The sequence below is a fragment of the Erigeron canadensis genome, chromosome 3, assembly GCF_010389155.1.
Source record: "Erigeron canadensis isolate Cc75 chromosome 3, C_canadensis_v1, whole genome shotgun sequence".
Taxonomy (NCBI): domain Eukaryota; kingdom Viridiplantae; phylum Streptophyta; class Magnoliopsida; order Asterales; family Asteraceae; genus Erigeron; species Erigeron canadensis.
In genome coordinates, this window is record NC_057763.1 from 2,429,440 (window position 1) to 2,443,797 (window position 14,358).

A 14,358-nucleotide genomic window follows, 5' to 3' on the forward strand; every position below is an offset into this window, starting at 1 on the left:
GCAAGTTTTCAGCGAGTCCAGTGACTCTCTTCAGCGGGATGTATGCTGACCAAATGTTCATCATGGCGGGAAGTATTCATACCATATGAAGACAAGAGTCACATGGTGGTTCTTCCAGCTGTAACATACCTTACTTGGTAAAGGTACATGATGGGACCAAAACTTGGGTCTTCTCTCTCATACCCATTTTGGTAAAGAAGACAAATGCTCTTGCTTGGAAGTATAAGGAGCCAATGGAATGTCGACAACCACCATCTATCACCATCAAAGGAAGGTTGTGTTGCCCTAATTCTTCCTCTATATAAAGCAACACAGCCGCATTGTATCAAGTGTGTTTGTCACCTTGAAAGTGTGTGTCACTTGTAATTGTTCAAGTTTTTAGTGTGTCTAGACTTAGCAATTACCTTTGTTCTTTTGCATTCTTGTAAGTCAAGTGTGTAAGATCAACCATGTATTCATCGTTTAATCAATGATACATATTGTAACAACCGTCTTAGAAATGTTCTTATTAAGTTCTTAAAAACGTACATTTGCCATTAGAACGGCTAAACAGTTCAATTTATCTAAGTTCTTGACGTACTGTAGACCTCCATTATGTGCTTATATGAATGTCAATTTGATCTAAAATATTGATTTATATGACGGGTTCATGATTGTGTACAATGAGATAATAAAGTTCGGTTCATAAACGTTCATGCTCATTAAGGTTCTAGTTCAAAATGTTCGCAAATGGTCCTTGCACTTATGAAGTCCATTAAATATGGGAAATGTATATATTGAAAAGATGAGAACCTTAGAGAGAGAAAAACTATCACTATTCATTCTCTTCTTCTCTCTACTTTTTCACACTAAAACACCTTGCAGCCACATTTTTCACCCATAAATTCATCCTTTGATTTTTGATTGTTAAATCGAAATCACTTGTACTTCTAGCATCCTTGTGATAATCAAAACGTGTTTCTGGAATCAAATCTCAGGTAACAACAACAAATTATGAGTAAAGTGAATTTTTCCAACTTTATGTTCTTGATGATTTGGTCCAATTTTGATATGAAATCGTGTTAATGATTAATGGGTTCGTGTCTAAATGTGTTTAATAACATGTATGTGAACAAATTTGGGTCATAACATGTTTTAATTTACAAAACTCATTTTGTGAAAGTGAAAGTAAACTTGTTCTTGAGGTTATGACTTGTTCATGTGTTATTTGATCTTGAAAAGCATTAAAAGTGTTAATGGTTAATGTTATTGTGCATATATGTACTGTTCTAGGTTCTAACAAGTCCCGGAATCGATCTAGACCTTCATGTTATAAATTTGTTCTTGTTCAGCTCGTGGGAGACCTAGGACGGTCTTGAAATGGGACGATCTTATCCCAAGATCGTCCTGGGCAACTCACATGGTTCATGGTTCTTGTTCGTTCGATCTTGTGTGGTGTTGTGATGTTGTTGGTATGTTAATGGGTAACTGATCCTTTGGATTGATTTAGCTCAAACACTTGTTCATGAAACGATCTCGTGCATTTGTTCTTGTCTTTGGATCACTAGGACGACCCTGATCAAGTCCATTGGGACGATCTTGGGGTCTGGTTCCCTCACAACGATCTTGTACTTATTGCTTCTAAAACGATCTTGCACCTTAGACAACTGAAACGATCTTGGTACTAAAACCCTAGAACGACCTTGGCTTGCATCCAGGATGATCCTGGCTGAACAATGGGACGATCTTGCTAAGTCCAATGGGACGATCTTGGAGTTCAAAACCCTAGGACGACTTTGTGCATACATTAAACAACACGTACTTGTTCTATAACATACCACACTCGATCCTTAATCATCTAATCAGTTCTTAACAACATCATGACTTGATTAAACACCGCAAAGGTTGTTCATTAACATCTAAGCTAGATCATGGTTTGATCTAAGACGACGTACAAAGTGCAAACCCTAATTAAGTACATTTAAGACGTGTTCTATCTTGATTATCAAAGTACGAGTTTTATGAACAATTAAATCAAGTTCTAGAGGCTAAAGTTCATTAATAAAGACATGTTCAACTCATTAACACGATAAGTACTTATGTGTGAGATCAAAGACGTTCAGTTCGAGTCCAGTTCATGTACTTAAAGTTCATTTAAAACTCTTTCAACTCAAAACGTTCAAAGATCTTCAAAGGACCAAATCATCAGTTCATCAAGGACATTTCAGTGATTGAACAATCACATGAACTAATATACGTACTTATTTATGATCTATGATATGTACTTAGGCATTCATCAAGACGTGCTTGGATTGTGATAGATATAACTATCTATCTCTGTACTTCTTCTCTGTGCTAATTCTCTGTGCTTGTACCAGATCACTGTGAGTTCACTAATCCCCCCTTTCATACATTTTGTTCAAAGTTCTTTATCGAGGACTGAAAAGCATGAAAACTATTTTCGTACTAGTACTTATGTTCTTGAACTATCTTACGTACTACATTATGATCTTGAACTACCTACGATATGATTATTAAACTGTTTAAAAGAGTATTTAAGTCTTGAATGGGTAGGATCTTAAATAAATCTATATCTCTGTACTTGATCTTTATTATGTTCTAGTTCGTACATGTACTTGTTCAGTTCTTGTTCACTGCTATCAATTCATATCCCACAGTTCAGGGAATGAACCGTAGGTAATTATGGACAGCGCTGTTTAGGGTAGGCCCACCCTCATTCTCCACAGTTCAGGAGGATGCATATTACTTGTTCTTGTTCATGTCATTGTTCTGACATAGATCTTACTTGACGTACTTGAGCTATATGAGCATACTATTACATTAAGGTTCAGTTCTGGCCAATCGGTTTAGCAGTGAAAACTTATAACTAAAGTTTATTATATGTTCTTGTTCAATTCATACTATTATAAAGTGCTTGTGTTCAAAGTGCAGTTCTTGACCTAGTTCTTACTATCATAAAGTACTTATGTTCAAAGTGCAGATCTTGACCTAGTCCTTATTATTACAAAGTACATTGGTTCGAAGTACAAAACTTATGATCTTGTTCTTATTATACATGTATACGTATATGTAAACTAACAGTACATTTGTGAATCTCACCAACTACTTTTGTAGTTGACCTTTTGAACTTACATGCTTTTCAGGCTAGGTTCATAGTTCTTTAGCATAGGAGTCTTCCTTTCTAAGTTCATACTTTTGGCGATTGTTCGGCGTACAAGTTCAGGAGCTATGAAGATCTCCCTTGCTACATCAGTGCAAGTTCTGTTCTTAAAAGACAATTGTTCTGTCTTCCAGATATTGACTATTCTAAGTTCATTCATGTTCTGTAATAACAATCGTACTTTTGTTCTTTAAATATAGTAATGGTTGTGTTGGAACTTGTACTGTGTGCAATTATGCTAATCTGTGCATCCCGTATATTCCGCTTTAGCGAGGTGTTACACATATGATTACCCTTGCATTGATTTATTATAATTGAACGTGCTATTGTTCTTGCTATTTATCTTCTTATTTACTTTCTTGTCTAATTCAAAGATAACATAAGTTGTGCATTCGTGGACCATCAAAAACTACACTACCATTTACGTCAATTACTTTTAGATTAATAACCACACAATTACCACCACCACCACTAGCACCACCCGTTGCCGCTACTGCCGCTGCATTGCGTGAGTACCCAACTCGTATTAATAAACAAATTACCCCCTTTTCAACTCTATACCCTTAAAATACCCTTAATTTTTAACACATTCCTAACTCACACACTAAATCAACCCAATATATTCTTAAAATATTTTACATCCATATTTTTTTTGAACAATCTATCTTATTTATTAATTAATTTAAATGTTTCCACCTAATATCTATATGATATTCTTAATAAAGTTATTTACAAAATATATCTCTTAATAAAAAAATAAATACACTACCATTTACGTCTATTACTTTTAGATTAATAACCACATCGTTACCTCCGTCGCCACTAGCACCACCCGTTGCCGCCACCACCGTCGCATTGCGCGGGTACCCATCTTGTAGACTTATATATATCTATATAAATATTAAAATAGTAAGAATTCTAGCATTTTAAAGCATTCTTCAATTTAAAGCTTTTTTTAAAAATTGCCACATAGGTCTTTATCCTATGTGGCATCTTTATATTTTTTTACCTTTTTTTTTTTAATATCATTTTCTTGGTGGTGATTTACGTTTTTGAAGTATTAGTTTGTTCTTTGTAATCTACTGTAATTTTAATTTGGTTTCTAACTATATTTAAAGCTTTTCGGTTTTTATGAATTTTAATATTTGATGAAGCAAATTTCATGAAACTATTTCATTAGAATGAGTGTGATGAAATTCTAATAAATCATCTATCACTTTGCAAAAAATAACATATCGTTATGATTTTACATTACATTTATATTTTAACTTAATTTTATGTTAATTAGCATTGCATGAAGTACAGTATAATATAAAATTAAGAAAAAAGTCATACAAATATATTTTAGCTTTTTTTAGTTTCGTTAGACTCAATATATAATGAAAAGACAGCATGAAATAAGAATCACAAACATTTTTCCACCAATTTTTTGTTTAGCCTTTTCGTAATCTTCTACTTTGATTGTATAATTGCGTAGTTAAACCAAAAACATTAGATAACCGCACATCGTGCGGGGTAAAATACCTAGTATATATATATATATATATATATATATTTCACTCACAGTCTTACACACTCACGCACAATACAAAGAAAAATAAAAATAAAACGTCTACCTAAATAAAAGGTCTACCTCGTTAGCATCTTTTTATAACAAACTTTACTACAATTTCACTCACACACGCATCACATCATATGTACAAGCAAAAGCAGACGAAGATGTGTTAAATCTTGCTTGAAATCAACAACTCAATCATCCACAATTAATCAACCCAACCTTTTAAGGTAATGCTTCGTACAATCGTCGTGTATATACAAATTTAGAAGAAAGCTAATTTGAAGCATGCACACCATCTTGCACCATACTTTTCTCTTTTTAAAATCATGAAATTTCATCTAATTCATTAAAATTGTTTTATCTTAAAAACCATATATCAATATATCACAAAGAAATTTTGATATTCTTAAGAGTTCTTTCTATCTAATATACTTTTAATTCTTATTTTTTTCCTTGGTTGTACTTCTGTATATACAAATGCGTAAAACCTTTGTATTTATATTTAAATTAATAAATGATCATACTTGCACAACCATTGCGACTAAAGGCGGAGTCCGTCAGTCCATGACTGTTAAGAGCGGATCTCATCAGGTAGATCACCTTGAAAATTAAATATTGAAAATTAAAAATTGTTAAAAGCATATCGGATGACCTTTTAACGAATGAGAACGGAATTTTATAAGAACTCATATAATTATTTTCGTCTATAGATAAATGATTCTTGAGACAAAAGTTGTTAAGTGAATTAGATGGAATTAAGTCTATAAAATGGTTCTCACATGTTACTCTTTTAAGAATATTTATAAATAACTCAACCCCATATTCATACGGCAGAACTACCATGATAATATATCAGCTGACTAATTTGTTGAGATACAAAATGCTATTAAGTTGACTAATAAATGATTTTATGTGTAAAAATAAAATTTTCATACTACAAAAAGGTTAAATACCTTATGTTTAGAGTTAATTTCATATTTCCTCTCTCTAAATCATACAAATATCATATATACCTAACTCAAATAAATAATATCATATTTCCTCTCTTTCAATTCTAAAAATATCATATATATCCAATTCAAAAAATTTGATAATTTTTAAATAAATAAAACACTTAACAATTATTTGTAACTATGTTAATAGCTGTTTTAACCTTTAGGTCTCTTAAAGAAAAACAAAACTCTCAGACTATTTTATTTATCTTTCAATCTTGACAAACAAGTATATGTGATTTTTTTTGCAATGTGATACATATAAGTGTATAACTACATTATGTACGTAGTCGACAAATAGAATATAGCGAGTAGTCTTTTAGATAGTATTTAAATTCATGTTCAGCATATGAGTGTCATAACATGATATGTGTTGTTTATATCTTACGTTTTCACTAAATTCTTATGTCATAATATTTTGGATCAAATTCATAACATTTGTATCTGTAACAATCAAACTATTCATTAATGTCATTTCAACAATGAAAAATTGTTTTATCTTGTTTGACTAAAAAGTCACATGCATTTCTCATGTGTCGTAATTTCACTTTTTATTCGAGAACTTTAATTATATTTTAAATTTTAAATAAACTTTGAAGTTATAAATTATTTGTAAATTAGATTATACAAATTAGCTGATTCGTGATTTAATTTTGATAGCTCATTAGTGTAGATCTATAAATGATAATGGTATTTAAAAGAGAATCTGAAAAATGTATAATGGTAGCTAATATACAAAATCGAGTTAACAATTATTAAAGAACTTTAAATACAATTAAATTATTAATTTGGGTATATATGATATTTAAAGCATTTAAGAAGGGAAAATATGATATTATTTATTTGAATTGGGTATATATGATATTATATATATTAATGGCTATCACAACTAAGAGAAAAAAATATAGTTGTAGGATGATCTTAGCCATTGAAATAGATCAAGAAATAAATCTTAACCATCTAAATTAAAAGTCAAAACTCACTATTTTATATATGGTAATTTTTTAATGTTTGACTACTTATATAATTATGATAATTACTTTATGCTATTTAACTAAACTTCCAAAACGCTTTATAGATTCCAATCCATTACTACAAACTACGGATGTGAATATTTTTTATTTTTTTTGCATTAATTTAATACAATTTTACTTTTAAAAGTAAAACTTTCAAGCTTATGCATGCAAGAGGAACATGGAAATCCATGTTGTATATAAATTGATACTCATATATACAATATTTTATTTTATTTTCAACTTAATATGTGACTTAAAAAATAAATATAAAATTAAAAATATCGTAAGGTGTCACAATTAAGATAAGCTTTATTTTGAGCAAAGAGTTAACAAATAAGTATTAAAATTCTCAATTAGAAAAATCCTTAATAACTATATCATCGACGTGGTTATGGCTTAATATCAAAAATTGATTTGAAAATCTCAACCCAAACCTGTCAATCCGTCAACCTAAACTTAACCACAAACAAAAAAAATAATCAGGTTAGCGGGCGGATTAAATGGTTTGGTGGGTTGATTTTAGGTGACATGATTGGTGGTTGGCGGATTAGTTTTAAGTAAAATGAGTTATGGGTTGTCTGATCAAATAAGTTGGTAGATCCACCTATTAAAATTTTTTATTTAAATTTAAAATATTTTAGGTAGGTGGGTTGAGCTATTAACCCAAAAAGTGAACCCGACCCCCTGACCCTAAAATATCAACTTGTCGGTTACCGAGTCGAGATTTCACAACCCTATTTAGTAAGGTCGATATTGAAAATCTTAATATATATCAAGTCGACTCCATATATGTTATACCAAAAAAGGTAGAAGGTTTGTTATCTTAACATTATGATGAATTTCATATAAAATATGTATTTTCATATACTATAAGACGTATATTTTTGTAGTGAGTGATACATGTATTGTATAAGTTTATTTTGTAAGTTTATTTGGTAACCTGGTTATCAACCGGGTATAATCTAGAATATACATATTGCCCATGCTACAAAGAGAAAAAAATAAATTCAAGTTTTGATCTACGCCATTTAAATTAATACACAAAACAATCCGAGCCCTTGAAATTAAAGTCAAACTTTGTTAAAAATGTTAACTTTTTAATGTTATATATATACACTTTTTTAATTATGTCATGTTTTTATTATTTTCAATTTAAATTTAAATATTTTATGTAGCTAATGAAATTAAAATGGTGAGACTTGAAACCAGGAAAAAGGAAAGAATTTAAGAAAGCGCTCACATCTAAAAATCTTTATATCAAGTGCAGATAAATATTGTTGTGTGGGAATTTCGATCGAAATATATAGAAAGAAAGAAAGGCTTCATAAAATGAGGTTTTAAATTTGTAATTTTAAATTAAAAGTAAATATATTTCAAGTGAATGCAATGTGGCATTGGTGATGGGTGACAACAGTGGCGTCGTGACGGATGGCAGCAATGTTAGACATGAGCAGGGGTCAAAACCCGGCCAAAGTCGTGCAAACCTGACACCTGGCAATGCAATAAAATTTAATTTGTCATGATCTTATACGTATTTGTTTAAAATAATTGTTATTAAACTAATACTAATAACATACGTGCCCATCTAAGTTTTGATATTTTTTATAATACTATTTATGTCTTTTATTTGTATAGGGTGTCAATAAGGTCGGGTTCAGGTTGACGAGTTGAAAATACCCAGCTTGATAACTTTTGGGTAGAAAAACTAACCCGAATCTACTAACCAGATAACCCGAAACTAACTCACCAACCTAACATAATCAGGCTGGCAGGATAGTGGACGGGTTTAGGGTTGAAAGGTTTAACGTTGTTTGCTAAAAAAAGTTGGATATTTAGACTTTTGTCAATTTATTTATCTTTGTATGTAAAGTTTAATATGTACTGTTTCTAACCCGGTCAATGACCGGGTATATATCTAGTTTATATGGTTTAGGGAGGGAAAATATGAAATTCTCTCAAATATGCGTGATACAGTATTATTGACTAATAAATGATATTTACATGTCACTAGTGGTTGAACACTCATGATTCCAAATTTCCAATACCATGGAAAAATGAAAAAATTAACCGTGAACAATTTGCAATAGTAGAAAAGATTGAAAGAAAACTAATATGAATAACACCTCAAAATAATCTAAAGCACATTTGAACACTTTTTAAGCTCATTTAAACACTTTTTGCAAGCTGCACCGAATGTGATCATCAACAGCATTTTGAGAATTTGAGGTTTGCTGCACGACAGAGATATATAGAAACTAACAACAATAAAATAAATTTGGAACAAGTATTTATTTTATCAAGAGTTAACTTCATTACATACTTCTGGGTATGTCATTTTGTCACCTCTCTCGTTTTTTCGTATCATTATATATACTTATGATGACTTTTTGTTTCATTACATGCCTCTCACCCTAACGAACGTTTAAGTGTCTTCGTTAACCCCTCATGTGCATTGCACATGAATGTTTTTGCCAATAAACATCATCCTTTTTTCGCTTTCTTCTTTGTTGATCTAACAAACACCCTAAAAAACAACAACTAAATACATATCTATATCTCTATATCACTCGATTATTTTAATTCTAGAATCCCATAACCACTACTGCAGATTTCAACAATTTATATATATAACATTGATCATGGTTATGAACAGTGCAAGCAAGCTGCCTGCCAACTTGTTTATTTTTTTATTTTTAAATTCGTCTTTTTACTTTTTGTCACATAATTTTAATTCTTTTACTTTTGGCACGAAAGTTTTGTTCTATTTAGTTTTTAAACTTTCATCTTTCTAACTTTTGTCACGAAAGCTTTATTCTCTTTACTTTTTATCACGTAAATTTATTAAAATTTCCGCCCTTTTTCTTTTTGCCACACCGCTTTCGTTTCTTTTACTTTTGCACGAAAGTTTTGTTTTATTTACTTTTTATACTTTTGTCATGAAAGTTTCATTATCTTACTTTTCACCATATAACTTTTGTTTTTTTAGCTTTTGTCAACAACACGAAACTTTTAACCTTTTTTACTTTTTGTCACAAAACTTTATTTCTTTTACTTTTGACACGAAAATTTTGTTTTATTTAGTTTTTAAACTTTCATTTTTTTAACTTTTGCCATAAAAGTTTCATTCTTTTTACTTTTTATCACATAATTTACTAAAGTTTTCGCCCGACCCTTTTATTTTTGCCACATCACTTTCAATTCTTTTACTTTTCGCACGAAAGTTTCATATGTGCACGAATAGTGTTATGATTACATGTAATCGACTTGCATACATGTGATCATAGGACTATTCGTGCATATATGATAAAGAATTCATATCTCCACATAATTGTATACCGGATGATAATCCATGACCCCACACAATTATAAACTGCAAAATTACACATAAGTTATTCAGAAAACAATCAAAAAACAATTTTCATGTAACCTTGATTTGAAAAGTTCTCAAAGGTTCTCACAAAAAAAAAGGTTCTCAAAATAACTTTTCACTATATATATATATATATATAGGGAAAAGGAATATAAGGTTGTCCGGCACCTAAGCTTAGGTGTGGAACCCCTCACATACCAATATTTTGTTATTTCTTGTTTAATGAATAAATACATGGGCCCCCATGGTATTTATGGTTTAAAAAATTAATATGTGAGTGTTCCACACCTAAGTTTACCTACCCGACAGCCTTATATTACCATCCCCCATATTTATATATAGAGAGAGAGATGTTGGGTATTGTAAAACAATTATTAAAGTAAAACAAATAAGACAAGATTTTGACCCTTAGATCATGATAAATTTGATGCACGAAGATTCACGAAATAATTGATACGCAATGATTTTAGTGACCCACGGTGATTTTTAGTGAAGAGAAACCTATTGTTTTACTTGTTTTACTTTAATAATTGTTTTATTTTATCTAAAACCTATATATATATATATATGTATATATATAACTCTTATAAAACAATAGTTAACCAAGCATTTTAAAACCCTCTTGCAATCTAAAACTAATTTGAAAAATTGCCTCATAAGATTTTATCCTATGTGTCAACTCCATATTTTTCTTTAAATAAACTATATATTTAGAAAACAAATGAACGTATATAAGTTAAAATAAATAAATAAATAAATAAATATATATTGTAAGAATCTAAGATCTTCTCATTAGATAAAATGATATCTTCTCTTTAGTTTAAAAAATCACGTCTATACTTAATGATATTTCATTATTTTTTTTATTCAACATTTATATGAGGTTCCTTTCGTTAATTTTTATGATGATTATATAAAAGTTTGCTCAGGCCGTTGGTTAGTTGGAACTCTTATCTCATTAATCATTAGTGGCAATATTTAAAGTTTATAAGCTTTTTTATCACCACTAAATTATATTCATCTTATATGAGTTAAGAGCTTTGTATAATATCATAACTTTCTGAAAGAATTATGTTAATTCTTTCATTCATATCACTATGAAAATTATGTACAACTTTTGGTTTAATTCTTTTATCTTTTTTTGAATTTTATGATAATGGTTAATATAATTTCTTTTTTCTTTTGTTTTTTAACAATACAATTTTTCATTGTGATGATGAGAAAAATATTATGATGGTAGACGAAGAGTTAGTTTAAAACAAGTGTATATAACAATTAGTTTAATGATTGGATAATGAACACGTTATTGCTAATTTAATTAAGTGAAACTAAATAGATTGTTCGTCCATATGTTTTTTTTACGATCATTATTGATCCATTCCATTAACTCATTCGTTCACATATTAAGCGTCTCATTAAATGTTTTTTTAAGCAAGTTTAACTCAAATCTCACTTTATTGAGCACCTTTTTAAAGCAGTCGTACATCGTGCGAATATAAAAATTCTAGTGTATATATATATATATATATATGCTAGCTTGCATCATCTCCAATGGATATGATGATAGATTATCTAATTTTTAAGAAGTTTTTCCAAATACCTGTTTCAATTTATTGTTAATTAATAATAATTATTAACTTTACAAAATTTTCTTTCAGTTAATATAAAAGTTAATAGAAAACTAACACAAACAAAAAAAAGTATACTAAAAATTAAATATTTTTTGCATTCGTCAAATCAAGAACCAAAGTTAAAAACTCAACTTCATAGAATATACATTAATACATAGTATTGTCAAATACTAAACTTAGTATAACTAAAACAATATAAGTGCGTTGCCCGAGTTACACTTTGGTCATACTTACATACGGTATCTGAGTACCACCGATAATAAATTAAGAGTAAATCTTAATTAACTTAGGCGTATCAATCACCCATCACTACTACAAAGACCTTAAATTGTCCCGGTTAAAACGTGAAATGGAACTCGCTTCATAGTCGTGTCCTATGCGAGGGATTCCTGTCTGAGTTATAATAGAACTCGTTTTATTAACCAAGTCCGTTAAAACAACAATGGGCTCATTTAAAACATAATAGAGCTTGTTTTTTTTTCCTTGGAGTCGAGTTTGTAATAGGACCCGCTCCTCTAATAAAACCCGCTTTTATCCAAATAGAGCCTACCACCCCTACTTTTATCACAACCGGTTTGTATTTTTTTCATTGTTGGATCGTTAAGGTATGATAAGTCTACACATGATATATGCGCCGTCAGATCATATTGAAGCCGATGATGCACGTCCTCATCCTGCAACTCCGGGTTATAAACTTTTGGCACCGATGGATCCATAATATTAACCAGTGATATTGCTCACCCATTGTCTTTTATGATCATGTTGTATAGTATTGTACACGTGGCGACGAATTTTACGATCTTTTCCTTTGTCCATATTCGGAGGGGACGGTCCAAAATCTTCCATTTTCCCTTGAGAAGACCAAACGGCCGCTCAACAACCTTTTATGCAGCCTCTTGTAGTCTTTTAAACTTCTTTTTATCTTGTTTCACTAGATGCGAATAAGCTTTAACAAACGCAGCCCATCTAGGATAGATTCCATGGGTAAGGTAGTAGCCACGCTTGTAATGTCGTCCATTTACGGTAAATGAACTGTCTAACGTGAATCCATTACGCTCGTTTTGAAACAAAGACAACTGCTGCAAAATGTTGACATCGTTGTTCAATCCAGCAAGACCGGAAAACGAATGTCAAATCCACAAGTCATGAGAAGCAACACATTCGATCATAATAGTAGGTACCTTATGATCACCCCTCGTGTATTGCCCTATTAAGTGTTTAGGGCACTGCCTCCATTCGATGTGTGTACAATCAAGACTACCGAGCATTCCTGGAATGCAGTGTCTTTCTTCATGAGCATGTGTGATGAGAGCAACGTCATTAGATTTCGGCTTACGTAAGAACTCCTTTTGATATAAAGAGATGACTGCATCACAAAAATACTCGAGGCTCTCGCGAGATGTTCCGGCAGCCATGCATAAACACTTGTCATATGCGTCTGAAGTTTCCCCCGTAGACAGTTGCTTCATCGCCGATGTGCACTTTTGAATAGTGGTGCAACTTTTTTTTACCCCGCGCGTCGTACCCCTCTTGAAAGTATCTGAATCTAGCTTCAATTTCACCAACAATTTTCAAAAAACAACCTCTTGCTCATGCAAAAAACGATGACGAAAAAATGGTTCGTCAAACTTTGAGTCTTCAACGAAGTAGTCACGCATTAGTATCGCGTGAGCTTCTTCTCGGTCTCGATTGATATATCTACAACTGTCGGAGGAGGTGCCGGTATCTTCAAACTCATCGAACACTTGTTTAAAAAATTCAAAAGTACTCCCCGTAAACGATTCGTTTATTTCCGGTGGAACACAAAATGAAGAAGATGTGGAACACAAAATGAAGAAGATGAGGAAGAGGAATCCTTTTTTTTTTCTTTTAGTAAAGTGGTGTTTTTTTTGGTGAAAGTGTCTGGAGATATGTTTTTTGTTTTGTGAATTGTTGGTTAAAATAGAAGAACATTTATAGAAAAAAAATTTAGGGGGAATCTTTTTATTTATCAATAAAGCAACGGTCAAAACCCACAGGACGCCACTCCCACACGCTCCCCCAATGAACAGATTCCCTCTAGCCCGTCGCTGGCTTTCAACCATCTAAAACCTAGCCCGCTCCCATCCCACGCTGATGCGGCGGTGTTCCCCAAAGGGTTGAGCAGCCCGATGTTAAACCCGTGCTCCACTCCCGTCCCCCTAATAATCGTATTAATAACTTTTTTAAAAAGTTTATTTTTTCAAAAGGATACGTGTCACTCCAAGACAATGCCACATGTCGTTAAATAGGGGTTACAATCATGTTTTAGTCTACTGATAGATTATTATTATTATTATTATTATTATTATTATTATTATTACTATTATTATTATTGATATTATTATTATTATATTATTTATTTTTATTTATTTTTTATTTTTATTATTAAAAAATTTCATAAAATTTACAAGAAATTAGAGGGGAGCCGCGATACTATGTGAGCCACCACTCCTTTAGCTATAGCAAAACCAATCCTATGAAAAATATGAGTAAAAGCATGCGTCCTAATGACTTGAGTCAAGGAGAACTTTCGGATCCTTTGCAGTAAGGTCACTGAATCCTTCTTAACTTCTCCAAAGGAAGAGAAAGAGAAGGGGAGAAACCCATATC

At 31.2% G+C, this 14,358-nt stretch overlaps 1 protein-coding gene across 1 annotated transcript; it reads right to left on the minus strand.

Moving 5' to 3' along the window:
* Positions 1-12,611: 12,611 nt before the first annotated feature.
* Positions 12,612-13,196, minus strand: LOC122590837. The gene is made up of 2 exons (XM_043763008.1): positions 12,909-13,196; positions 12,612-12,806 (listed from the first exon to the last, which is right to left on the minus strand). The coding sequence occupies exons 1-2, from the start codon at positions 13,194-13,196 to the stop codon at positions 12,612-12,614; spliced, it is 483 nt and encodes a 160-aa protein (XP_043618943.1).
* Between the last annotated feature and the right edge of the window lie 1,162 nt (positions 13,197-14,358).